Here is a 26,754-nt window from a genome sequence, read left to right as displayed (position 1 = left end):
GGCAGAGCACTGCCTGCATGGATGGATGGGTCTCGGTGTCAACCACAGCCAGAGCCCACCAAAGGAGAGGAGGCAGCCAGGCAGAGCATTGCCTGGGTGGATGGGAAGTTGAGCTTTCCTGGCTGTGGAGGATAGAGGATGGAGCAGCCAAGCCCGCCCACCCTAACCACCATCTCTGTCTGAAAGGCTGAGTCAGCCTGCTCTGAGGCCCAGAACCTTCCTTTGCTGGACCCTAGAGCCTTTGTTTTTAGTCATGAGGCCTGAAGGGGTGGGGACAGTGGATAAAAGGTCCCAAAGGCAGTGTCCACACCCTTCTGCTGAGTTGCTGTCCACATGAGGCCACCAACGCTGCCCCTGACCCAGGCCCTGCCCTTCTCTCTCAGAGATGCCCTTCGAGGCACTGGCCTCCAGGTGCCCATCATTAAAATGGGCACAGGTTGGGAGGGCATGTATCGAACCCTGAAGGAAGTGGCCTACATCCTTCTTTGTTGCTGGTGTATCAAGGAACTGCTGGACTAATGGTGGCAGGGAACACCCCCATCACTCCTGACACCTGAGACCTGCACCCCTCAGGTGGGGAGGGGAGGGCAGACTCTCAGGAGGTATGGCTGCAGCTTCTGGGGTGGAACCTGCAGCCCAGCTCTCCCATCTTTTCTATAGCTCTAAGACTCCTGGAGCCAGCTGGCCTTCACCAAGGATGGGCCACAAAGAACTGAAGAGTGAACCACGAACCTTGCTCTGAGCTGTCCATCCATCTGACCTGCCTCATCCTGGGGCATCTCTCCTCAGCTCCCCTCTCTGCTGTGCTCCTGGTATGCGTGTGCTTGGCTCAGACTCCATTGAGACTACGGCAGGATCTAATATTCCTCCAAAAATTGGCACAGCGAGCCCACCAACCCACATACTTGAAGAACCAGGAATGGACTGGCCCTAAGATACCTGGTAATCACTCAACTATAAATATAATAAATAAGCCTCGAGGCCAGAAATTCTGAGCGTTTAAAGGGGAAGGAGGGCATGTGTGCTTGGGAAGGGCTTAGAGCCAGAGAGCAGGAAGAAGGGCAGATCTCTGGAGTAGTGAGACCGAGAACCAGCTTTGCTGACTCTCTGTTGCCAAGACGGAAGAGCTAAGCAGAAAAGCCATGTTCCTCCAACCTTTGTGTGCAGAGAGGACAGAATGGAGGGAGCCCTATTCTGTGAGGCCTGGGATGCTAGGTTGGGGACACAAAGACTCCGCCTTCTCCCAGAAGATGTGACCTAGGCAGTTCCCTGTCCCTAAGGAATGCAGGAAGCATTCTCAGCTAGTCCCAGTTCAGACACACTAAGATACCCTAAGAGAAAGCACCTGTGAGGTCACAGCACACCTGTGACAGGACATCGTCTGTGTGAGTGGACAGCCTCCTGACTTGCCCTTGGCAGCCACCAGCACTTCTTTCTTTCAACTGTTAGCAGCCTGTGCATTTGCACATACTGATCTTGTTGATCTTGTTCATGCCCCACCCCCAGTAGCACTCTTTGGCCTAGCTGTTGCCCACCTCTTTCTTACCTGCAACACTGACCTGGAGGTAGTATATGGCTCTCCGCCCCATCCCCTGGAGCCAGCTCTTCTTTGGCCTTTAGCTTAGTTAACTCCTTTTTCTCTGGGCCTGTCTGTTTTTATTGCTGGTTATCTGGTTGGTTGGTTGATTGGTTGGTTGAGTTTCCGTGTTGGGGACTGAACCCAGGACTTTGCACCTACTCCTCTCCCTATACCACAGCCTGATTTTTGTTGTCGTACAGATACTATATGTACTAGTTGTGGTACCCCACACCTTTAATTCCAGCACTTAGGAGGCCGAGGCAGGAAGATTTTGAGACCATCCTGATCTACACAGCATGTTCTCCAATGAATAACTGAATATGAGTTGGATAATCAAACCTTAAAATTAGTGAAAGAAGCAAAATAATAATAATAATAATATTTTTTTTGTCCCTTCAGGAAAAATGGAAAATAAAAACAGTGCCACCGACAGCCACAGGTGGTGATGACGGCTCCTTGGCTCCCTTATCGGAGCCAGGGCTATACAATGAGACCCTACCCAAAAAGAAATGAACAAATACTTTCTAAAGAAATACTCAGGAAGCAGGGGCTGGTGTGTCTGCAGTGCGACACCAGCCTGGGCTGTAACTTGCGAGCTATCTCTGGGTACATAAGAGATCTGTCTCAAAATAAAGAAAACAAAAATGCCAGGATATAGTTCAGCAGTGGGATGCTGTGCAGGGCCCTGAGATCCCCAGCAAGGTGTGTGTGAGTGTGTGTATGTGTGTGTGAGTGTGTTGTATGAGTGTGTATATGTGTGAGAATGTGTGTGTGTGTGAGAGTATGTGTGTATGTGAATATGTGAGAGTGTGTATATGTGAGTGTGTGTCTGGTAGGATCATATGGCAATGTACACCTAAAGAATTCTAAAAATGCAGGGTAGTGGCTCATGCCTAAGACCCAAGCATTTGGAAGGCCAAGACAAGATTGCCTCAAGTTCTAGGTCAACCTGGACCAGAATAAAACCCTGACTCAGCAAACAAACAGAAAACAGTAACAATAAAATTCTAATAGCAATAGTTTCTCCAAGACCCAGTCCCTGGAGGTAACCAAGAGACAATGTACACAAAGATAACATATTCAGGAGGGCGTGGTGACCCACGCCTTTAATCCCAGCACATGGGAGGCAGAGGCAGGCTGAGGCCAACCTGGTCTACAGAGTGACTTCCAGGACAGCCAGGGCTACACAGAGAAACCCTGTCTGGAAAAAAAACAAAAAAACAAAAACAAAACAAAACAAAAAAGATGCCATATTCACTGTTAACAAATGGAGTTGTCTACTGTCTACCATAAGTAGGAGCCAGAGTCCCGCCTTTGTGGAGCTTGCGGTCCAGTGGATGAGAAACCCCATCACACTGTAGAGTTATGTATACAGACATGATTAGGTGCTGGAGCAACAAGAGAATGAGCCAAGCCGTGAAGGATAAGTTAGAACTTGAGCCTTTGCTTGTCTGTTTTTAAGTATGTGTGTTGTATCTGTATGCTAGAAGCATTGGCTGCCCCTGGAACGGGACTCGCAGGCAAAGCTGCCCCAGAGTGCTGGGAGTCAAGCTCAGAGCCTCTTCAAGATCCGTGTGCGCTCTTGACCACCAAGCCATCTCTCCAAACTCTGTCACCTGAGCTTTTGTACTGGATAAAATGAGGTAGAGCAAGGTGCTGAACATGAGCTAACCTGAGAAGGCACTTTAGGGAGTAAGGACAAGATAGAAGATCCGTTAGGAAGCAGTAGAGGGATGCAGGCTATACATTAGTGGTTTGAGTCAGAGCTGAGAATGGGCTGGATTAAGGTCTTACTGTGTAGCCCAGGCTAACCTTAAAATGCTATCTCCCTGCCACCATGACTGGTTTTTGTACTGGACACGTTTATTCGTGGTCGGTGGCACCTTGCATTTTCTGTGAGCTTTGCAGGGGATATCTTAACAGCACATAGGGCCGGGCGTGGTGGCGCACGCCTTTAATCCCAGCACTCGGGAGGCAGAGGCAGGCGGATTTCTGAGTTCAAGGCCAGCCTGGTCTACAGAGTGAGTTCCAGGACAGCCAGGGCTACACAGAGAAACCCTGTCTCGAAAAACCAAAAAAACAAAAAAAACAAAAAAAACAAAAAAAAAACCAGTACATCAAGTACTTCCTTTCTTTTTCTGTCTAAGACTTTCAGAGTCACTGGGACTACAGGTGCATGCCTTATTTTTTCCGTTTTCTTTTTGTTTTGTTCTTACTAGTATATCCTTTTATTTCTTTCTTAGGTTTGACTTGTTTTGTTGTTTTGAGATACAATTTCTGTGTAGCTCTGGCTGTCCTAGAACTCACTCTATAGACCAAGCTGTCCTTGAACTCACAGAGATATACTTGCCTCTACCTCCTGAGTGCTGGGATTAAACAGGTGTGCCACCATGCCCAGCTCATTGGTTTGATTTTTGAAACAGCAATCCTAGCTGCCCTTGAATTCGTGGCAATCCTCTTGCCTCAGCTTCCCCAGTCCACACCTGCAACACGCAGCTCAGAAATGCTGCCTGGTTGCCTCTGAGCCTCCTGCCCCACAACACTGCGGAATGGAGAAAGGTCTGGCCCAGGCAGGGAGAGGCTGGTGTGCACCCAGAGATCCTACCTTCCCATTGAACCTGGGGCTCTCCTTTCTCCTGAGTCTGCTTTCTGCCTGGCTGGCTCTTTCTGCTCCCTAATTGAGCCCAGGCTCACTGCTGCTTCTTTTCCTTAGGGTCTAAGCTGGCCAGTAGAAGTGGATCCCAGAGTCTGAGGTCCGAGCACAAAAGCTTTTGCTAGAGGAGAGGATGTCTGGCAAAGGGAAGTGGTGGATGGAGGAAGCAGAGTCCAGAGCTGTATGCTGTGGTGGGACAGGTAGTGGGGAACTAGTGGGAGGAAAGAGGAATGAAGACTTAGAGGCTCAAGGGGGAGCCACAGCTGGAAAGAGCTTTCACAGAGGAAGACATGCCACACAGTCTGGACACACTTTCTAGACTGGATGATGCTTTGGTCCTTCTCACAACAGTCTACTTCAAGCAGGGTTTGCTGCTCATGTTTATAATCCAATACCAGTTTATAATCCAGTAATCCAGCAAGGGGATTACTTCCAGTTTGGGGCTAGCCAGGGCTGCACAATAAGTTCAAAACCAGCCTGGGCTAAAGAGTGGCCCAGTTTCAAAAAAGCAAAATATTTATTTTATTTTATTTTATTTATGCGAGTATGCTTTCTTCAGACACAGCAGAGGAGGGCATCAGATCCCCATTACAGATGGTTGTGAGCCATCATGTGATTGCTGGGTGTCTTAGGGTTTCTGTTCCTGCACAAACATCATGACCAAGATGCAAGTTGGGGAGGAAAGGGTTTATTTGGCTTACATTTCCATACTGCTTTTGATCACCAAAGGATGCAGAACTGGAACTCAAGCAGGTCAGAAAGCAGGAGCTGATGCAGAAGCCATGGAGGGATGTTCTTTACTGGCTTGCTTCCCCTGGCTTGCTCAGCCTGCTCTCTTATAGAATCCAAGACTACCAGCCCAGAGATGGTCCCACCCACAAGGGGCCTCTCCCCCTTGATCACTAATTGAGGAAATGCCCCACAGCTGGATCTCATGGGGGCATTTCCCCAACTAAAGCTCCTTTCTCTGTGATAACTCCAGCTGTGTCAAGTTGACACAAAGCTAGCCAGTACACTGGGATTTGAACTCAAGACCTCTGGAAGAGAAGCCAGTGCTCTTAACTGCTAAGCCATCTCTCCAGCCCAAAAATAATTTAAAATAAATAAATAAAAGTCTCAATTTGTAGCTCTGTCCCACTCACTGTGTAAATGAGGCTGGCCTCAAACTCAAAGAGTTTGCCTGTCTCTGCCTCCTGAGTATTTTTTAAAAAGTACACTTCAGGGTTAACAAGATGGCTCAGTAGATGAAGGTGCTTGCTGTCAAGCCTCCTCATTACAATCCCCAGGACAGGATGCACATGATGGGAAGAGAGGACCAACTCCTACACGCTGTCCTCTGACCTCCACACCTGAGTATCTGTGTGCTCAGGAGGAAAAGGAAACTTCAAAAGTAAGCAGGCTAGAGTGCAGTGGTGAAACCTATCTCAGAACCAAACAGCAAACAAACACACACACACACACACACACACACACACACACACACACAGAACAAAAGTAGGAAAGATAACTAACGTTAAGGGAATTATTTCACAATAACTTGAATAAACAGGCCCAAAAAGGGAAGCGATTCATCCCAAGGTCAGAAGGACCACACTCTTTAGTAGAACAGACATTCAGTGCACCCACGTTTCTGTGACTTTAGGGCTTGCCAGGCAGGTAGCACACACATCCATCTTCCCTTCGATTCTGGAAGCTGACCTGGGCGTTTGGATCCCAGGAGGTGGAGAACAGCGTGAGCAATATAGTAAGACTCCTGCCCAGAAAAGAAAAAAAAAAAAAGAGAATCAAATCAGGGTTCCTCATTAACCTTCCTTCCTCGTCTGATTGGTTTAATTGAGCCAGGCAGTAGTGGCACAGCCTTTAATCCCAGCACTCAGGAGGCAGAGAGGCGGGCTGATCTACAGACCTAGTCAACAAAGTGAGTTCCAGGTCAACTGGAGTTACCCAGGGAAACCCTGTCTTGACAAACCGAAAAAGAAAGAAAGAAAGAAAGAAAGAAAGAAAGAAAGAAAGAAAGAAAGAAAGAAAGAAAGAAAGAAAGAAAGAAGAAAGAAAAAAGGAAAGAGTTTAGTGGCTTAGGAGGCAGAGGCACCCCTCCTAAGCAGACCTGATTCCCATCAAAGCTCCAAGATCACTGTGTCCTTTGCTCCTTGGACCAACTTAAGGTTCCATCTAAATACCTTTTGACTACAATGGTTTTCCTTACCAACAACTTTCCCATTTTTCTAGAAGAGAAAAAGAAATGTGGCAACATCTCCCAATGCCCTCACCCCAGAGTAGCTACTCGGGTCTTGAACACTCTGCCTGTGGCTTCAGGAGCTCATGCCTAGAACAGGGTGGGTAGAGAAGATACCAAGACAGAGAGGGGAGTTACTGCCTGCCCTGGGCTCCTTGAAGCTCTCTAGCAGGGCTAGATAGGGGACTCATTGGGTTGAAAGGAGCAGACTAGATCAACAAGCTAGAAGTGACCTTCAAGAATCACAGCAAGAGAAAAGCCTTCTATCCAAAATGTCTGTAGATTACATTCCAAGTAGAACCAAGGGTGCTATGTGAGAGACAAGAGTTGGCGGTGGAGCACAAAGAGGTAAGAAAGAAATCATAGGGGCTGGTGAGATGGCTCAGTGGGTAAGAGCACCCGACTGCTCTTCCGAAGGTCCGGAGTTCAAATCCCAGCAACCACATGGTGGCTCACAACCACCGGTAACAAGATCTGACTCTCTCTTCTGGAGTGTCTGAAGACAGCTACAGTGTACTTACATATAATAAATACATAAATAAATCTAAAAAAAAAAAAAAAGAAAGAAAGAAAGAAAGAAAGAAAGAAGGAAATCACAGTAAGATGAATCTGAGGGCCCAGGGGGACAGCTCCACATTTTCACAGCAGACAGAGAAGAGAAGCTGGCAATCACACACCTGGGCACAGACACCCCTAGGCACAAGGAACAACGCTCTCATTTGCATTTCGTTTACATAGGAGTTATTTCCCCATCACTACGAAGAAGCCTCTGGCTTCTCAGACTTGAGCATCTTTTCCCCAGCCTCCTAAAATGTATCCATTCGAATCAGTAGCTACCCACAGCTCCCTTACCTATGTGGCCTGGCCTGAAGAACCGCTACCCTAACCCCTAACTGGCTGGGGTTTAGGAGCCTAGCGCCACCTAGTGACAAGTAGAAGCAGGCTGCGCGCAGAGGGGTTCTGTTTTGCCTGTCTGGGACGTGGAGTTTTGGAAAATGTTCCCCGGAGCTTCCTGAAGCTAAATTTACCTCCCCCAGCCCTGGGGGGCGCAGAGATCCCAGCGGCGATTAGCACTGCGCTGCAGCGGGCTCCAGCCGAGAGGCCCAGAATAGGCGCGCAGTTATAAATAGTGCTACCCGCAGGTGTGGGGGGGAGTCGGCGGGAGGGGGTACCCTTGGCAGCCACCGCCTCTTCAGGTGGGTTGGGCGGTCGCGGTAGGGGTTCTGGGGGGCGGCGGGAGGGAGGGGGCTGCGGTCTGAGCGCCCCCAGCGGTTTCCTGGGCGGCGGGTTTTTCGAGGGAAGCGGAGGCAGCCGCCGGAGAGGGGCGGGGGAAGCAGCGATTAGGTGGGCGCCTGGAGCAGACCGAGGCGCTGCTTTCAGCTCAGCGCCCCCACTAGAAACAGGCCCCCAGACTCACTTTAGGACCCTGACATGGAAAGCCTCGCCTCCAGCGCACACTTCCTCCAGGGCTCGGCCAACTTAAGCTGCTCAACAGCCACTCTTCTGTGTACTTGGACCAGCCAGTCTCGAAACCAGGCCGCCACTCAGAGTCACTCTCTCCAGCTTTAGTTATAAAGTCCTTCTTGCGGGAGCTTTTATCCTTCTCAGGGCAAGCATCTCATTCTCGGGGTATTTACTCACCTACTTATCTCGTACATTAAAGTCTAGAATCTAGAAAGTTTGAAGATGTAAGTCTGAATGTGAGGATGGGGGACGCTCACCAGGAAGCCCCTGCAGACCCCACACTTGCCGTCCAGTTCTATAGCAGCTCAGGTGTATATGGGATTGATATGGGGGTGAGGGGAGACGCCAGACTCCCAATAAGGGGGCGGGGTCCCACTAGCGCTTCTTGGCCTTGTTTGGTAGTTACGACCCAAAATGGGGAGGGGGTTTAGACAGAAATTTCAAGTCGGTGCTCCCCCAACATGAAAGGGAACTAATAACTATTTGTACCACAAGAAAAAGGAAAAGAAAAAGAAAAACATGGAAACATGGAATGGAATGGAAAAGAGCCACTAAGGAACTAACAGTAGATTTCCAGGACTGCTAAAGAATGACAATCCTGCCGCAGAAAGATCCGGGTTGTGTCTAGCCAGAAGCAATTCCAGCGGCAGGGGTGGAACGACAGAGCGGTTCGCATCTAAGTCCCTTAGAGCTAGTGACAAGACCCTCACTCTTCTGGAGCCCTGGGCCACTTTCCTACCCTCTCCCCAATCTTTTTCCTAGGTCTTGTGCCCTTCTCGTGAAAGCAGTTTTCCCTCCACTTTACTTAGATGTCTAGCACGGCTGACTCCCTGGTCAGCAGGACCCTGACAGTAGAAGGGAAAAACCCTAGTTCAGACAGCTCTTGCTCGGAAACCTTCGGACAAGAAACAGTCCTGCGGGGCCGCTAGGAAAACCTGGAGCAAAGATCAGACTTGACCTAGGGCGTGCTGGTGTGGGGGGCGGGGGAAAGCGGGACAGAAACGATAGGAAAACCCGGAACGGATTGCTTGAGCCAGAGTTCCTCAGGCTGGCCACTGGTCCCTATTGCCCCCCTAATTCTCCAGTGAGATAATGTCTGGGGTGGGGGGCTGTTTGGTTTGGCTTGAGTACTCTGGGGCGCCTCACACTTTCCGCCCCTGGCTGAGGGGCAGAGCAGCGGCCTCGAGGCTGAGTCACGTCAGGGGGGAGAGGAGAAAGAGGGAGGGAAGGGCCGACTCCACCCCTCCCCCTGCTTGGGGATCCCGGGTCAGCCCGGGTGAGGGCCAGGGCCCCCCTGGCACCGCCCATTGTGGTCCAACAGGTTGAGCTGGTGTCCTGCGGAGCCACCTGCTGGAAAGGGAAGGAGGCCCCCTGCGGAGGGAGCCGGGGGGGGGGGGGGAACAGAACAAGTCCGACCCGGTTCGGCCTGGCCTGCGAAGCCGAACCTGGCCCTAGAGAGCGGGATTTGACTCGGTTTGAAACCAGTGGGAGGGGCCCTTTTGGGGTCCGCAGCATCGTCAGCCCAGTTGCAAGCGTCCCTCAGAGGCTACCATTCTGGTCGGGCACTTAAATACGAATACCGGTTCTTCCCAAACCCACTTAAGCAAACATCCTAAAACACCCAGGTCCCTATCGTCACCCGGGGGTCTGAGTGAATCCCCAAGACCTGTAGGGTCTCAGTTTCTCCACTAAAAGTACCGGCTGGTTGAAGGCAAAGCGCCGGAGTCCGAGAGGGAGCGCACCTCCCCCTTCCCCTTCCCCGACTCAGTCCCTCCCCTTTGAAAATGCCAAGGCAGCAACGGGCACTGGCTAGAGCGCAGAGGCTCCTTGCCCCGGGCACTGTTCCCTCCCCGCGGGGCGCCGTCACGCGTGGGGAGGGACACAACTTCAACTCCCCCGCTCCCTGATGGGGATGGGCCAAGAGGCTGCAGCTCAGTGTCTAGAGGTTCTCTCTCTTTCCTCCTGGGGCTCTGACCTGGTTAGAGCCCCTCGGCAGGACCCCACTCTTTCTAAATTTTAGGTCTTCACCCCCAGCAGCGTATCCGTAACCTCTCCTACCATTCCCTCCCCAGGTGGTGACCCTACAGAAGCCCCTCTTGAAAGAGAGGAAGTCCCTGAGGGGGCTGCTCCATTCCCTGGCCACTGCGGACACTGTCTTCGGCCTCCCTCCCCTTCTGGTTTCTGGCCAGCCCAGGCTCCACCCCCTCCCTGGATGAACCCTAGGCGCGTCCCACTTGGGATAGGCGGGTGTTCAGGCCAATGGATGGGCAGGGCGGTGGCGTGCAAGGGGTGGAGTTGGGCAGCAGCAGAGGGCTGGACGGGGTCGGAGGCGGAGCTCCAGTTAAGGTGGACCGGAGGAGATAGTGGTAGAAAGCAGAGAGGGAGAGGGATCGCGGCAGGTGAAGGGAGTTTGAAGGAAAGAAGGGAAAGGAAAAGGGTGGAAAAGGCTCAGGGAGCGAAGCAAAATCTCGGAGAAAAGGGACGAAAAGGAGGGAGGGACCCATATGCTCCCTGCTGGAACTAGCTGTTGGAAGAGGTGGAAGTTTATGTCCTTATTGGGCGGAGGGAGGGGGTGCCTGGGGGGGGCGAATGAAAAACCAGGAAGTGACAGAGGGTGTTGCTAAGGGTGGGGGGGGAGTTTGGGGGTGGCAGGGGCGGGGGGGGGGGGGGGAGGGATGGGGGAAAGCAAGAGAGAGGACAGGTGAGACAGCAGGACAGGTGAGGCGGGCCTTGGGGGGGCGAGTGGGAGCCAGGTGAATGTACGGCTCTCCGCGGCCAAGGGGGGGGGCGGGCAGCAGGAGGAGGCAAAGGGTGGCGGAGGAGGAGCCCCCCAGCAACGAGCAGCGAGCCACTGACCGCGGCCTTCTGACCAGGACCGGAGCAGAGTCCCAAGCCCCCCAGCCTGGCGGGGGACGCGCTTCTTCCTACACCCTGTGCCTCTGCAGCTCCAGCGAACGGACCCGACGGCTGAGAGGTAAGTGAGCCCCACTTTTTGCCCCTTGGCTCGGGGTCTACTAAACTCGAGCCTACTGCAGTGTCCTTCGTGCGTCCTGTGAGACCCCTGTACACACACGTACACACACACCAGATTTCAACCAGTCGCATTCCCTGTAGCTTTCCTGGGTCTTTGGAATTGGTTTTAACTTGGAGGAAAGGTAGAGAACTATGGCCTCCCCCCAACTCTGAGCGGAGGGTCTCCATAAACTTTCTTTGCACTTCTACTATCAGACAGACTGTGAGCTACGGGATGGAGAAGGGGTGAGCTGCACTGAACTTACCCCCACCCCCCCAGTCGCTTTTGTGACTTTAGGGCGAGACCCCAGGCCCGACCGAATGGAGGGAATGGAAACCCTGACGGACTCTTAACTAGGACAACGCGTGTCCCCACCCACCCACCCAGCTCCGCGCCCCCCTGGCACGGAGGGCTGGACCCAGGCCAGTGGCATGGGGGGGGGGGCCGGGAGGAACCGCGGCTTGGGGGAAAGTTACCGGCTGGACTATTCGGTTTCTTGCGCTTCCAAAGCCGCGTCGTCTCTCCAGCGGCAGTGCGGCTCAGCAGGACGACCCCTCTGCCCCTCCCGCTCCGCAATCACATTCCGGTCTCTCAAGCCTCAGGCCCACCGCCACCTTTTCAAAGTCAGCTTTTGCTCTCACAACTCCTGTGCGAGGGTGGGTGATAAGAACTCGACCTACCAGCGGTCTTGCCGCCGGCGCCGGCGCACCTGCCCTGAGCAGAGTGGGGGTCGCTGTGTGGTAGAAACCTAGTGCGCTCCTCTGGCCGAGGTTGGCCATTCAAAGGGGTGGGGGGCGCTGCTTTCCTTTTCCAGCTTTCTCTCCCCTCCTCCCACCCCACCCAAGTAAGAGAGCGACGTGTCCTGGCCAGGGCGGGGGGGCGGGAGTGGGGGGGCAGCGTGGGCAGCGGGTTGTGCCCGGACACGTGCCTGCCCAGGCGCCCCGGCCCTGCTAGTGTTTGGAGAGAGGGCGGGTCCCCTGCCCCCCGCCCCGCACAACCCCCATGTATCAAAGGGCGGCTGAGACGTGGTGAGACCTCGGGGCGCCCTGGGGGGGCGGGGGGTAAGGCGGGGAGCCTGGGTCCGGAGCAGGGGAGGGGCAGAGGCGCCGGTGCTAGCTGACCCACAGGAAACGAGCACTGCTGACCTAGTTTGGGACACCGGAAGTGGGTGCTGGGGAGAGGGGGAGACCGGCAAGCTGTCCTGGCTTCCGGGCCAGGTGGAGGGCGTTCTTGAATTGACCCCCTCCCGAATGCCTTGGAGACCCCTAGCTGCAGCTGAGAACGGGAATGAGTCAGCGCAGCTATTTCTCCTTCCCCCAACTTATTCCCAGAGGAGGGGACCGTTTATCAAGGGTAGGGGGGAGTCAGATTGGGAAGTGAGGAGTTAAATAAATCAAGATAGGAACTCTCTGTTCCCTGAGGCAGTGTGTGTTTTGGTGTGGGGGGGGAACGCTAAGGCCTGGAGGATTATTGGGTTGCGTTTTGCTACCACCCCCCCCACACACACCAACTGGTTTGGTCACCCCTGTACCCTCCTGGCACTGCTTATGGAGCTGGCATGGAGTGGACATTAGATTGGGAGGAGATACCGGGCATAAGAAGTATTGTGCTGGGCAGGAGAAGGGCATATTTCTGACTTGGTGTGGATGGTAGTTAGTGTTCCTCCTTCATGGTAACAAGGACAGGGGGCTCCCCCCGGAGCAGCTGATGAAACAAGGAGAAATCTCTGCCAGTGTCTCCTGGCCCTGGCCCCCGGGACCCCAGCTCCCCCAGCGTGCCTGTTACATGGTTGCTGTAGGCACGCTGTTGCCTGCTGACACCCCCAGACACTGTCCCCCTCCCTTGGGTACCACCATCCCCAGCCTGGGGTCAGGAAGGGGTTAATACCATCCGAAAGGGGCTCTTGGGAAGAAAGCAAGCAGTGCCCACTAGGCTCAGGTGTCAAGGAGACAGGCCTGCTCTAATGGGGCTCTCTCCCTACTACTCAGTCCAGGTGCGACAGCCCCGGTGGCCGGGAGACAGGTGCTGTCCTCTTCCCCCTTCCCCATGGTGCCCCCTGGCACCCACCGCCCCCAGCTCCTCCTTGGCCTAGTGCCTGCCCCAGGAGGGTGCGGCGGGCAGCGGGGGCTGGGCTAACAATGCACCATCGGGCCCTTTGTGTGCTTGCACTTGGCACCCTGGGGAAGAGTGGGGGAGGGGACCCAGCAGGCATGGGGGGGTGGAGCACCTCTGGGGTGGGGACAGTGAAGGCTTGGGGAGAGAAGCTGAGAGTGAAAACAGGTGGGGAGGAAAGGGAAGTAGGTCAGCTAGAGTGTGCCCCCCCATTCCCAGCCAAGGCTAAGATGAATGGAATCCTAAATGGCATTGGTGTTGGTACCTGAGGCCCAACCCAAGAGTGGCCATTTGGGGGTCAGAACTTACTGGGCCAGCAGACTGCTCAGGTGGAGGAGGCAAGGCCCTCCTTTTGATGGCTGAGAGAGAGAGACCCAGTTCTTTTGGCCCAAGGCCAAAGACCTAAGCCGGGGAGTAGATGGGCTCCAAGCAGGGCACTGCCCTCTGATAGACGCCTCTAGGCCTGCTTCAGGGCTTCCTGCCCCCAGCCTGTTTGGCTCTCTGACCTTCCTGAGAGTTAAGACAGCCCTGCCACCAGGCCTTGGGGCTTGTGCCTGTTTTGGCCCAGGGCTAAAAGGGAGGGTGGGGGAGGAAGGTGGAGACAGGCCGATGGATGGGACCCTGGCATGGGGTGTGCCTGCTCTGTCCTTTTCCCCCTCCTTCTGCTGAGTAAACCCGTGAGTAAACTTGACGTTTTGCCCGGACAGTTTGAAGTTGCCTTGCTGCCCCCCCTCCAGTCCTGCCAACACCACAAGCGGCCAGGTGCCAATGCGGGCCTGGGGGGCTGAGAAGAAGGCATAGAATGACTGATCAAGAACTGGAGGGTAGCCGGGTGTGGTGGCGCATGCCTTTAATCCTAGCACTCAGGAGGCAGAGGCAGGCGGATTTCTGAGTTCAAGGCCAGCCTGGTCTACAAAGTGAGTTCCAGGACAGCCAAGGCTACACAGAGAAACCCTGTCTCGAAAACAAACAAACAAACAAAAGAACCGGAGGGTGAGAGACCCTATTACCACCACCACCTAGCCAAGCTAAGGCTTGGCAATAACCCTGTGGCCTGTCAGCATTTGTCACAGAACTTCAGGGACCCCAGAAAAAGTGTTCTCAGAGTAGGTCTGTTATCCATCTCTGACCCCCACCCCCACTAGGGAAAGACGCCCAGCTGCCCTCTAGCTTCCTGAGATGCCATATCTTTTGTGTTCACAGGCCGCGCTAGTCCAAGTACCTTTAGCAAATGTCTCAGCAGGGCCAAAGAGGCTTCCCTCTTTGTGGCCCACAGCCTGAGATGGGTAGGAAGCAGGTGACACAGGGACCCTTTAGCCATCTCTTCCCTGAGGCTTCCTAGCTCCTGAGATCTCTACCCTGCCCTTACCTTGACTTCACACCTGGACCTAACACCACACATGGCTCCCTGCGCTGTGTTCACCATCAGACTGAGTCCTTCCTTGCCCCAGACTCTTCCTCTGCCTTTTAGCTTTCTTAGCACCTTCAGAGGTCCCTATCCTGCAAATACCCATACCACATCCAGATGTTGAAAGTACCTATGGCAAAAGAGGGTTGATGGCAAACAAATGGAGCCAGTCACTCACCTACACACATACATTAATTGGATATCATTTCATATCACCAATTCCTCCTCTACCTTTGCAGAATGGTAGGAGAAATGCTCTCCCAGTCTCTGCCACGCCTCAGAGCGGGGCTCCCCCAAGACCTTGCTTTCGACTTCATGTCTCTGGCTTCAGTTTCCTTCCTGTTTCCACTCTCCCCCCCCCCCAGCTCCTCCCCAACCATATACCCCTTTCAACAGACATCCTCTCCTCCTTCCTTCCTCCTTTCTTTCCCCTCTGCCTGGAGTAAGGGGGTCTTCTTTACCCACCATGGACCTGCTAACCTGTCTTACTCTTCTTAAATCGTGTTCCACTTAGAGAGATCTGTGACCATTCTTTCTCTAACCTACCAGCTAAGCTCTTGGGAAAAGAACCCAGGGCTTCTTGAGGGAACTACAACTCCCAGTGTACATGCAAAGCAGCTGTGGTGCACACTGGGAGTTGTAGTCCTTGAGCTCTCAGTTTGGCCACGGCTAAGAGTGTTTCTGGGTAAGGGTAAAAGTCAGTACTGGAGTAGGTTGCAACAGAGACCTTCTGTATTTTCTTTACTCTGTTCATGATACTTCATTCCCATATGACACCACGTATTGACATCCATCTCCCATTGCTGAGACGTACTGACTACCCATCCTCACCTTAGGAGGAGCCCCACCCAAGAGATGCCCACACCCTGCCCTGATGCCCCTGGCAGGGGAAATGAGGGGCCCCATGAACTCCTTCCCTGCCCCCTGCCCTCCAGGCTAGTTCCCTCCCTTTATGGGGATCAAAGGGCAGGGAGCAGCCCCACCCTACTCCCTCACAGGCTACAGGCATTAGACTGGGGCTCTTAGGAATTGCAGGGACTTTGGTGCCCAAGCATTTGTAAGGGGAATGCTGGGAGATTGGCGCCTGGTGACAGGAGAGACACTGGTCCCCACCTTGGGGCGTGGATCCTTCGGTAACTGCTCGTAGGCCTATCCATTCTCTGTATCAGCCCTACTAAGCAATATGCTTCTTCTTAGGGAGGTGGCTTAAGGACAGGGTCTTGGGGCTTATCTATAGGACCTCAGGGGCCCGGGCCCGCCTGCCTGGCACCAAGGCACAGAAGTGACCCTCCCCCACCCCAGGCCCACAGTTGGCATAGGACACTGCGAGCAGGGGGTAGGAGGGAGAGGCGGGCAGGACTGCCAGCATCCTGGTGGGTAGCTGCCAGCCAGGCCGGGAGCCGGTGAGGAGCAGCAGGCCAGCGGCACTGAGCCAGCAGCTGTTGGGGGTAGCAGGGAGGGGGTATCTTCAGGGACATTTCTGTGATTCTCCCTGAGCCTAGCAGGATAGCCTACTGTTTGGAGGATTTCGGGGTACCTTTCACTCCAAGAATAAGAAATCCCAGGAGTTACATGACATTTTGTGGCCCACCCAGTTCATCTCAGAACTTTCCTGAGTTGCCCCCTGAGGCCCAGGCGGGTCCCACCCAACCAGCCAGGGTAGCGTAGCTTGCGCAAGGGGTGGGGCGAGGAGCTTCCCAGCATATGCCCCCTCCCGCCTCCTTCCTCTTTCGGTGCCTACAGCTCCCCCAGTATGCCTACCCCTCCTCAGCCAGCTCTGTCCCCCTGGTCACTGGGGTCTGGCATGAGAGCTGCCCCCTGGCCTGGTTGGCAGGGCCGGCGCCCTGGCGAGGAACTGTGGTATGTGAGTGGGTTTGGGGTGAGGCTGTGAGGAGGGCGGGTGCCGCCTTGCCCAGCCCCTGAGGGCTCCAGCCTGGTACAAGGTGAAGAGAATCCGGACAGCTCCCAGAACGGGGCGAGAGCTTACTAGGGTCTGGAGGGTCTCTTTATGTTCCCCTAGTTCCACATACCCTGAGGGGCTGGGACCTAGGCACCTGTCACCCCTGGCACTGAGTGTCCAGAGTTTCCCTCCTCCTGATTTGGCCAAGGCTGTCTTCTGTCCCCTCCCCTCCCTTCCTTCTCCTGGTCCCACCTCCGACAACCTCTCCCATTGCTCTTCCTCACCTCTGTCCTCCTGGACTGGGCCGGCTCCTACCTTTCCTACTCTCACCTTTTTCCCCTTTTAGGACTGAGTAAGGACAGGCGGGGGTGGGGACAGCTGGGGCTTTGGGCACTGCAGGCAGAGACTCTGGGCCTTCTCCCACGCTGCCAGTCCTTCTGTAACCCCTCCCTCCAAGCTGGGGGGAGGGGGACAGCACCCAGAGGGTTAAGGCTGTAGGGGGAGGGGCTGGGCCAGGTCGTAGGCGGCCCCTTTGAAGGAGGGAGCTGGAGTGGGGAGCAGTCACCCTACCCCCCCAAGTTATCCCTCCTCCACCCCTCCCAACGTGCTGCCCCCAGGGGCCAGGAGGAGTTGCCGGCAAGGCCCCTCAGCGTTCAGGTGAGTAGGCCCAGCTCTGGCTCAGGAGGTCAGGCCCCAGGGGAGGCTCGGAGGCCTAGAGTTGGCCAAGGGTTAGAGGAGTACTGAAAAACAGGCTAAGAAGAGGGTGCCCAGATTTCATTGGAGGCTTGAGGGAACAGAGGAGCTGAGGTGTTGGAGTGAGGGCTTCAGAGTCTAAGGGATCCAAGAGGTCCAAACAAGAAAGGCAAAAGAAGGGTCCTACGGAAGCTGTGCTTGCTGGGCCGGGCCAGGAGGTTGGACAGGCTGGCAGGGAGCTGGGCTCCGGGGACCCGGCTGGGGTGTCTTCTGGGGCTTGGGGGGGCTCAGGTTTCTGCCTGCGGCTAAGCGGGTGTGGGGTTACCAGCCAGCTTGGTTACCCAGCTAAAGATATGGCTGGGGGGAGGGGGATACAAGGTAGACCCTGGCACTTTGTGCAGGCTCCTTAGCCCTAAGGAGAGTTGGTATTGCCCAGTCAAACTGCTGGGAGCCCTGATGACCAGGGTCTGTCCAAGTGGATAGTCAGTTACCTGGCTGGGGTGGGCACTTGGGAAAGTCCACTAGCTTCAGGGCTGGAAACTTTGCCGGGCAGAGGCACTCACTGTCCCCCTTACCCCACATCCGCTCTCTCCGCACACCCCACCTCTGCCACCTCTTTTCTCCAAGTGGCTCCCGAGTTTTGGTCCTCTGCTTCCTCCAGAAGGCAAGTATGGGTACCCAAAACTCAGCCATCTCTTCATAAGACCAGGCCTTGCAGAACAAGCCCTGGTCTTGATTCGGTTCTTCTGGCCTCTCGACTCCACACAGGCGTGCAGGGATGCTTGGAGCATGGTAAATGTTGGGCTCAGGAGATGCTTCAGTGAGAGAAGTAATGGGAAGAGGGAGAGAAACCCTGTGTGGTGGGCGATGCTTCCTAGCAGAAGTCCCAGGGACAGGCATGGTGGAGGGGGTCATATGGGGGAACACGCATAAGGGCTAAGGAAGGGAACCAAGGTTCAATCTTGTGCTGGGAAGACAAGGCCCACAGAAGGTAGGAAAGGGTCAGAAAGAAGAAGAGAAGTCCAAGAGAAAGCCCAGAAGTAAAGGGCTGGGGTTCCTAGAGGGGATGAGGGGAGACTGGAAAAGCGCTGCCCCGTTCCTTTCTCCGCCATCTTTTTATCTTGTTCCATTCTCCTTGATGGGCTAGAGCTGTGTGCTAGAGCTGATGTTACGGAAGGAAACTACGAGGGAGCAGCTGTGGTGTCCCTCAGTCTGGAGCCCCTGCACCAGGATCGGGGGCTTGATGGGAGCTTAACCCCCACGGCACCGGGAAGCAGCCAGCTCCCCTTGCCTCCTTCCCCCTTCGTGGCTTGCGGTCTCTCTTCCCCGCCTCGGCCCCCAGGAAGTGTGAGTGCTGGGGGTGGTGAGGTTAGGAGGGGGGAAGCGCCACGTGGGGGGTGGGGAAGGCTTGTAGAAGTTTAGAGGAGCGGAGGGGAGGGCTCCTTAAGTGTCTTGGGCATCCCTGGGCCCAGGACCTGTCTTTTGACCCCCTCTGTAGAGGCTCTTCTAATCCTCTAGTGACATGTGGCTCAGCCACCTCACCTGCCTGAAACTGGGTAGTTCAGATATCTGTGCTTCTTTGACCACGTAAGTCTTGAGAAAGGATGGAAGGAACCACGGACTAAGGATTCCCGGGTCCCTGAGGACTTTGGATTGGATGTCCAATTTCCCTACCCCTCTGGTCCAGCCACAGGCCAAAGCCCTAGCTAGCTTCGTGCAAACTGGGTTCCAAAAAAACAGGAAGAGAACCTGAGGCTGGAGCCCGGGTGGGGGCAGAAAGGAGAAAGAAGGGGGAGGGGTGACCAGCCCAGGCACCAGGAGCACTGGGCAGTGCCTTGGGTCTCAGTCATCCCTAGCAGGAAGGTGTTTCAGCCTGGCCCTTGGCTTCTCTGCCTCCAAGCTGCTGCTCCAGAAAAAAACAGGACTAGGCACCTCTCTGGCTCCCTGGCGGAGCTGGGAGAAGGGGCCTTGGAATGGGGGGGGGGGTGCTCTGTGCGCCCACATCTATTTTTTACGCCACTAATCCTGCTTCTGCTGGCTGCCCCCCACACTAAGCCTCAGTCCCTAATCCCCAAGGTAGGGAGAAGGGGGGCCAGCTTTACTCAGCTGCCCCATTCAGGGCCTCCTATGTCTGCCCTTCAGCTGGCTCAGGCCAGCAGGGTTGGCTCTCAGAGCCCCTCAGCCCTACTGTGGAAGCCGTCTAAGGTCAGCACCTGGAAGATTCTAGTTACCTTTGTCTAAGTCAGCCGGTGCCTCCACCTTTCGGTGGCTTGATGGTGGACACACACTGGCAGGTGCTTTAGGTACTGATGGTAGGTGATCAGAACTCTCACCGTTGTCACTCTGAGTTTTCCCCCACCAAAGATGGTGCAGGCTTGACACAGGGCCCGGTTTCAAGAAAGCTGCCCACTGGCTTGGCCGGTCTAGCAGGCCTGACAACGAGGGGAGCCTGGGGGGGGTGGTGTCGAGAAAGAGGGGAGTGATGGGGCGTGGCCCCCAGTTCTTTCCCCTACCAGGCAAACAGACCAAACAGACCTTGCCTGGTTCCCTGGCATAGCTGCCCCCCCAACCACCACACACACCCATGCCCACAAGGTCTTAGCAAGAGGGGGCATGCCAGGCTGGGTGGGGATGGGCAGCCTACATGGGGCGTCAGGGGACTGGGCCCTCTGGGATACAGATGTGGGAAGGGTGCCCAAGGTGGGGTGGGCATACTGGCACCAGTGCCCCACCCTGACAGAATTAAGGGGAGGCCTCCACCCCACCAACTCCTCCCATATGATAGGGCTAGGAGTGCCCCCTTGGCCTGGTTGGCACTAGCATAGTTCCAGGTGGCACCTCAGTTGGTATGGGTGCCAGGGCTAGGGGATTTCCCAGAACAGCCTCTCCTGCCCTGTATGCCATCTGCCTATCTAGTCCTTCCTCGATACCTTGTGGCCATAGGTATTGGATTTGAGCCTAAGGAGTTAAAACACCCACCCTTGCCCAAGCCCTATGTGAGTTGGTGGTGAACTACTCTGAGCCTGTGACCTGGCAGCAAGATCAGCCAATCGGTACAGTACACCTGCCGTACCAAGTTGCCACAGAGATCAGCCCTGGGGTGGGAGAAAGGAGGCAGGTTTACCAACGGGAATGGGTGGAGTAGGTAGGGAAGGAGGGTGAAGGATAGGGTGAGCCACGTGCCTCCGGGTACCCAGCTCCCAGCCAATGGGTAGCAAGGAATGCCCCACTTGTGCCCCTTAAGAGGAACATGCACTTGGGCCCTGGAGTATGCCCATTGCTGCCCACCTGATTTTTATTTGTTCTTAAGTCCTGGGGTCATTAGCCTCTTGTATCATACGTAAACTACTGGGAGTGGAGAGGGCTCCCAGACTGCTTGGTCCCCCAGGGCGGGAAGTGGTTTGGGAACTTAGAGTGGGAACAGGTGAGACACCTAAGGCTGCCCAGGTGTAGCTTGCAGTCTTAAAGAGGAAATAAGTAGCCCCTGTCTTGCACACCCAAAACTCTTTCTCATAGGTGGCCAGGGTTGATCAACCAAACTGACCCAAGGATGGCTTAGACTAGCCTTTCATATTACAGTCAGGAGGAATAGACCTCTGAAAGGAAGTGACTTGTCCAAGGTCAAGTTTAGCTCCATAGTAACCTGGCTCCCTCAGGGTCCATTCAGGGACGGAAGAGGCAGGTCTGTCTCCTAGTCGTTTTCTCAGCTGAGGCCATATGTGCACTGGAATCTGCCCTGAGGCCAGACTACTGACTGAGCCCCTACTGTGTGTGTTCGGTTATGCCACACCTGGCCTGATTTACCCCTCGCCACAACCCCTGGGGTCAGCTGGAATTATCCAGTATTACAGATGAGGAAAGAGGCTCAGAGATAAAAATCACTTGCTTAAGATCACAGAGCTAAGAATTCAAACTCAGGCCTGGCTGACTCCAGAGCCCAGAGCTGTTGCAGGCTCTAGTAGACTAACAAAGTATCAGGACTGACCGGCTGAGCCTTCGCAGCTGTACTTCCCAGCCCCGGGTTTGTTTTTGTGTTGTGTTTTTGGTTTGGGTTTTTGATTGGTTGCTTAGTTTGTTGGTTGTTTCTGGTTTTTGTTTGTTTGTTTGAGACAGGGTCTCCTGACATAGCCCTGACAGTCCTGGAACTTAACTATGTAGGCCAGATTGACCTTGAACTCATAGAGACCCGCCTGCCTCTGCCTCCCAAGTGCTGGGATTTAAGGCGTGCGCCACTAAGCCTGGTGTTCCCAACGCCTTCTTGTGTAACAGGAAAGTATAGGCCACACCAGGGACTGAGCTCCTGCTGTGCATTAGGCACTGGGCCATACCTGACTGCGGTTACCCCTCATCATAATGACTTGCTCAAGGTCATTCAACTAGGCCACTCTACAATCCTTTCCTACCAGATCCCTATGACGAAGGTGGGCCGGGCCCTGCATGGAGAGACTCTAAGGTGGGCCAATGGCCTCTGGAGAGGAGAGGCATGCTCTCCCCTGGAATGAGTGGGGGGAGGGAGAGGGAGAGGGAGAGGGAGAGGGAGAGGGAGAGGGAGGGAGGGAGAGAGAGAGAGAGAGAATAGTTTAAGTGGGGAGGGGAGAGGAGGGGTGGGACTTAGCTTTTTGACAGTGATGCTTATCTGTGAGGGTACAGGAAGTACCTGCCCAGTGACAACCCCAGCATAGGGTAGCTGTTCCTTGGCCCATGCGGGAGGGAGGGAGGATGTGGGGAGCGGGGATCTTGAAGGAAAGGTGAACTTTTGGTGGCTGGAGAATGTAGCTTGGGGGGGGGGCATGGGGGAAGAGGGTGGCTTCGTTTGTTTGGGTGTACTATGCTTGTGACAGAACCCAGCAGGCCTGGCCTCTACCAGAGCTGTGGGGAGGCTCCGCTACACATCTTTCGGATGACAAACATGGGTCTTTTAGTCAGTTTTTCTTAAAGCCTAAGCCAGGACTCCAGGACCTTACCTCCCCGGACCAGTGCATCTTCTAAAGGGATCGGGATGGGGACAGTGAAATGCGAGTCTGCCTAGGATCACAGGAAGGCGGACCTGCAGAAGCAGGGTAGAGCCATGTGAGAGCCAGGAAGGTGGTCTGGATCTGCTGACTCAGAATGACCCTGCTCACTTGGCACTGCACCTGGAAAGCCAGTTGCTTCATCTGTCCGTACCTACCGCAGTTTCCTTGTACATGACATGGAAGGTAGTTTGGGGGGGGGGGAGTATGGGCCAGAATAAGCACTCTTTTTAAGATTTATTTATTTAATTTATGTATATGAGTACATCACCATTGGTCTCCTCAGACACACCAAAAGAGGGCACCAGACCCCATTACAGATGGTTGTGAGCCACCATGTGGTAGCTGGGAATTGAACTCAGGACTTCTGGAAGAGCAGTCGGTGCCATCTCTCTTAACTTCACCCTCTACTTGACCCTGCAGGAGAAGATGGGGAGCCCTGAGGATGACCTGATTGGAATCCCATTCCCAGACCACAGCAGCGAGCTCCTGAGCTGCCTGAACGAGCAGCGCCAGCTGGGCCATCTGTGCGACCTCACCATCAGGACGCAGGGTCTTGAGTACCGCACCCACAGGGCTGTGCTGGCTGCCTGTAGCCACTACTTCAAGAAGCTCTTTACGGAGGGTGGAGGGGGAACTGTGATGGGAACAGGGGGTGGTGGGACTGCTTCTGGGGGAGCAGGGGCCGGTGTGTGTGAGCTGGACTTTGTAGGGCCGGAGGCTCTAGGTGCCCTGCTCGAGTTTGCTTACACAGCTACACTGACCACCAGCAGCGCCAATATGCCGGCTGTACTCCAAGCCGCTCGGCTACTGGAAATCCCGTGTGTCATCGCTGCTTGCATGGAGATCCTACAAGGCAGTGGGCTGGAAGCCCCCAGCCCAGATGAGGATGACTGTGAGCGAGCCCGACAGTACCTGGAGGCTTTCGCCACTGCCACTACCACAGCCTCAACCTCAGGAATGCCAAACGGTGAAGACAACCCTCCACAGGTGCCCCTCCTCCCACCACCACCGCCACCACCTCGACCTGTCGCCCGCCGCAGCCGCAAACCCCGGAAAGCTTTTCTTCAAACCAAAGGGGCCCGAGCAAACCATCTGGTCCCTGAGGCCCCCACAGTACTCACCCATCCCTTGACCTACGAAGAAGAAGAGGTGGTTGGTAGATTGGGTAACAGTGGGGGCAGTGGGCTCGGAGATAGCTATAGTCCTCCCACAGGTGGCGCCTCACCTGCCGAGGGGCCCCTGAACTATGAAGTCTTTGAAGGTGAGGAAGAAGAGGAGGAGATGGTATACCCCCCAGGCTACGGGCTAGCCCAGAGTAATGAGCCCTCGCTCTCACCAGAGGAGCTGGGCTCAGACGAAGATCCCATTGACCCCGACCTGATGGCATATCTAAGTTCGCTGCACCAGGACGCTCTGGCACCAGGCCTGGATGGGCAAGACAAGCTGGTGCGTAAACGTCGTTCACAGATGCCCCAAGAGTGCCCAGTCTGTCACAAGATAATCCACGGGGCAGGCAAACTGCCTCGGCACATGAGGACCCACACTGGTGAGAAGCCCTTTGCCTGTGAGGTCTGCGGCGTGCGCTTCACCAGGTGAGCACCAGGTGGGGACGACCCAGAATGGCTGAGGGTGACTGATGATCGGCGTGGGGGCCAGCTCTTTGGTGGGTTCCTAGAATGAGGTGGGAGGCCAAAATAGGCAAGCGAGGGCGTGATCGGGAGTGGGCTAGTTCCCAAGAAGATTGAACTGGAAGCAGAGGAGCTCATAGTGCCAGGGCTCATTGAGCTTAGGGCTAATCAAAAAGGGTCTCCTGGGGCAGCAGTCGGAAAAGGCAGGGAGGAACTAGGGTGGGTTAAGGCCGGGGGGGCGTGGCTAAGATGGGCTGGGGATCCTATCCTGAGTCCTGAGTGTCTGCCCTTTGCCCTTGCTCGTACTAGGAATGACAAGCTGAAGATCCACATGCGGAAGCACACAGGAGAACGCCCCTACTCATGCCCCCACTGCCCAGCCCGCTTCCTGCATAGCTACGACCTCAAGAACCACATGCACCTGCACACCGGGGACCGGCCCTATGAGTGCCACCTGTGCCACAAGGCTTTCGCCAAGGAGGACCACCTGCAGCGCCATCTCAAGGGTCAGAACTGCCTGGAGGTGCGCACCCGAAGGCGCCGCAAGGATGATGTGGCCCCTCACTACCCACCGCCCTCGACCACCACCTCATCCCCTGCTGGCCTTGACCTCTCTAATGGCCACCTGGACACCTTCCACCTCTCTCTGGCTCGATTCTGGGAGCAGTCGGCCCCCACGGGACCCCCAGTCACTACACAAGGGCCCCCTGAGGAGGAGGAGGAGGAAGGGACACCTACCACACCACAGGCAGAAGGTGCCATGGAGTCCTCTTAAAAGAGGGATGAATGGGCAGGATGGAACAGCACAAGGCCTGGGACACCACGCCAAGCAATGGGGAGCACATAAAACAAGTGGTATCGGGGTCGGGGATGCTGAACCTTGTTGGTATCAGAATCGAACGCCCCTTCCCCCCCAGAGCCTTCATTCCAATTACAAGCTGAGGTTTTGGGGCACAAGCTCTCTAGATTGGGGTGATCACCCAAGGAGTTAAACATGAAATATATGTCTGTGTGTGTGTGTGTGTATATATATATATATATATATATATATATATATATATATATATATATATACACACACACACAATAAAGGTGGGGTCCCTGTCCCCAGCCACTACTGGGGAATTGAAGCAATAATCTATCTCTGATTTGTGGGGTCCCACTTCGGCTATGCGGGTTTCTAGGAGGCTGGGGTTTAGGACCAAATCCTTGCCCTACTCCCATGCCCCCTGGGTTTTGGCTGTGAGGGGGTGGACTGCCCCTCCCTTCCGAGACCCCTCCTTCCTGGTTTCTGTTCCTTTTTCCTGGCCGTAAATTATGCAAAGGGGGGTGGCAAAGGAAGGGTAAGAGGGGGCAAACAAGGTAGAGGCTTGAAAGACTGGGGTGGCGGCGGGGATGGGGGGGCGACTGGGCCTGTACGGACGGAGCCATCCCAGTCCCCCTCCACCCAGTTCCAACGCTGAGTCATGGGGTCCTGGAGAAGAAGAGGGCAGGGTGGCCTGATTGGCTCGCCCGCCCCTGGGGGTAGCAGAAGGTCTCCGCCCAGCTAAGGGAGCTCTCCACCTCTTCCCTCCCGCGTCCTGGGGCAGGGAATGTCTTGTTCCTGGCGCTCCCTCCCTGGGGCCAGAGGGCAGGGCGGGCCGGGCGTCTTACCCTCTTCTCCTCCCTACCTCCCCGCCCAGGTGCAAGCGGGAGCCGCCTCTGCTGCTTGCTGCCCCTGACTCACGCCGCCCCCGGGCTGGCGGGCGCTGGGTGTGGGGTGGGGTGAGGGGTTGAAGTAGCCTTGTGGGGAGCGGGCAAGCTAGCGCCATCTGGTGGCCATGCCCTGTAAGGGCGAACGCTTCCCGCCCCCCGCCCCCCCCCCCCCCTCCCCCCCCCCCCCCCTCCCCCCCCCCCCCCCCCCCCCCCCCCCCCAGCGACCACTTTTCATGAGCTAGAGTCACATCCAGACATCCAGGCCTGTGAACGGGTGCCCCCTTGTCAACACGGTGGGTAGGCAACTCACTTGCCCTTGGGAAAAGTGAGCTGCGGAGCAGACCTAGGGGAAAGGGAACCTTTCCTCAGACCTTGCCTGGCACTCTTAGGACTGAGTCCACCCCCCCCACTCCCCCGTTCTGTACATAGCCTCTTCTGATGGTCTTGTTGAAATCCAATTTCACATTTTTAACTATCAATTTTCCTGGGGTGGGGAATAATCTTCGCCTCACCCCTTCCTCGCTGGGTGCTGGACCCCCATTGCGGCCTGGGCTCTGCCTTGCACTATTTACCCCTTTGGCCTAGTGGCCCTTCCCCCTCCTGGAAAGGGGCAGGTTCAGGGGCCCGGTGCTCTCCTCTCCCCATCCACCTCCATGCCCATTTGCACAGCTGCCCAGGTAACCCCAACAGTGGGGAAGGGCCACACAGGGAGGGGTGGCGGGACCAGTCCCTGTATCTATTTAAAAAGTGATGATGTAATATATTAGGAGGGAGGTCAGGTACCATGGGCCTCATCTTAGCATTTCAGGTGATAGGGGAGCCCGGGGCTGGAGAAACCTGGGGCTTAGTCCCAGAGAGTTGGGGCAGCGGCCTCCACTCTCTCCTTGTGGCTTTCCCACTCAGTGCCTTAGTGGGGGACTGCATTCCCCTCCCCCATTCCCTTCATCTACCCCTGCCCCCTGCCTCGGGTGTAAGTGACAGGAAGAAATAATAATAATTTAAGATTCATATTTGTGTCCACTTTTGGTTCCTTTATTGGGGGAGCGAATGGGAGGGGTCGGGAGGTTCTGAGGCTGGGGGGTGGCTTCTTTGGGGATAGTGGATTTCTGAAGTGGTGCCTGGGGTTCTGGGAGAAAGGGGAGGCCCTCAGAAACCCGATGAGCTTCTGGGGGATGCTGTGGACGATTCCTTTGAGGTTGTTGCTTTTTGTCCTGGTTACTGGGAGGAGAAGAAGGACCAGTAAGCTCAAAGTCACTGGTGGGTAACCTCGGCCACCGTCCCTCCCAGCATGTACCCCGTTCTTCCTTTCCTCCTTTGTTGTTCTTCCTTTGTTTCTGCTTTTTTTTTTTTTTTTTTTT

General features: G+C 55.2%; 2 protein-coding genes across 4 annotated transcripts; both read left to right on the top strand.

The window, feature by feature from the left end:
• The first annotated feature begins 57 nt into the window (after positions 1-57).
• On the top strand, positions 58-2,067 carry Lenep (lens epithelial protein). The gene is made up of 2 exons (XM_029537996.1): positions 58-942; positions 1,979-2,067. Exon 1 carries the CDS (start codon positions 334-336, stop codon positions 517-519), a length of 186 nt encoding a protein of 61 aa, XP_029393856.1. The 5' UTR covers positions 58-333; the 3' UTR covers positions 520-942; positions 1,979-2,067.
• An 8,239-nt stretch (positions 2,068-10,306) lies between these two features.
• On the top strand, positions 10,307-25,558 carry Zbtb7b (zinc finger and BTB domain containing 7B). Of its 3 annotated transcripts, none has more exons than XM_029538096.1 (4): positions 10,307-10,468; positions 10,806-10,906; positions 22,494-23,665; positions 24,011-25,558. In XM_029538096.1, the coding sequence occupies exons 3-4, from the start codon at positions 22,500-22,502 to the stop codon at positions 24,474-24,476; spliced, it is 1,632 nt and encodes a 543-aa protein (XP_029393956.1). In that variant the 5' UTR covers positions 10,307-10,468; positions 10,806-10,906; positions 22,494-22,499; the 3' UTR covers positions 24,477-25,558. The 3 variants fall into 3 exon arrangements, with proteins under 3 accessions (XP_029393956.1, XP_029393955.1, XP_029393954.1); XM_029538095.1 differs by lacking the exon at positions 10,307-10,468 and adding an exon at positions 10,607-10,633; XM_029538094.1 differs by lacking the exon at positions 10,307-10,468 and adding an exon at positions 10,610-10,650.
• Positions 25,559-26,754: the final 1,196 nt, after the last annotated feature.

This window comes from Mus pahari, chromosome 4 (genome assembly GCF_900095145.1).
Source record: "Mus pahari chromosome 4, PAHARI_EIJ_v1.1, whole genome shotgun sequence".
NCBI lineage: Eukaryota > Metazoa > Chordata > Mammalia > Rodentia > Muridae > Mus > Mus pahari.
Note: the sequence above shows the minus strand (reverse complement) of the source record. Positions and strands in the feature narration are given on the sequence as shown.

What these genes read in the sequence shown, in the direction of transcription:
- Zbtb7b (XM_029538096.1), top strand. Translation starts at nt 22,500, where the DNA reads ATGGGGAGCCCTGAGGATGACCTGATTGGAATCCCATTCCCAGACCAC. An exon ending in TGCGGCGTGCGCTTCACCAG is followed by an intron (nt 23,666 to 24,010) that starts GTGAGCACCAGG and finishes TGCTCGTACTAG; the next exon opens with GAATGACAAGCTGAAGATCC.
- Lenep (XM_029537996.1), top strand. Translation starts at nt 334, where the DNA reads ATGAGGCCACCAACGCTGCCCCTGACCCAGGCCCTGCCCTTCTCTCTC.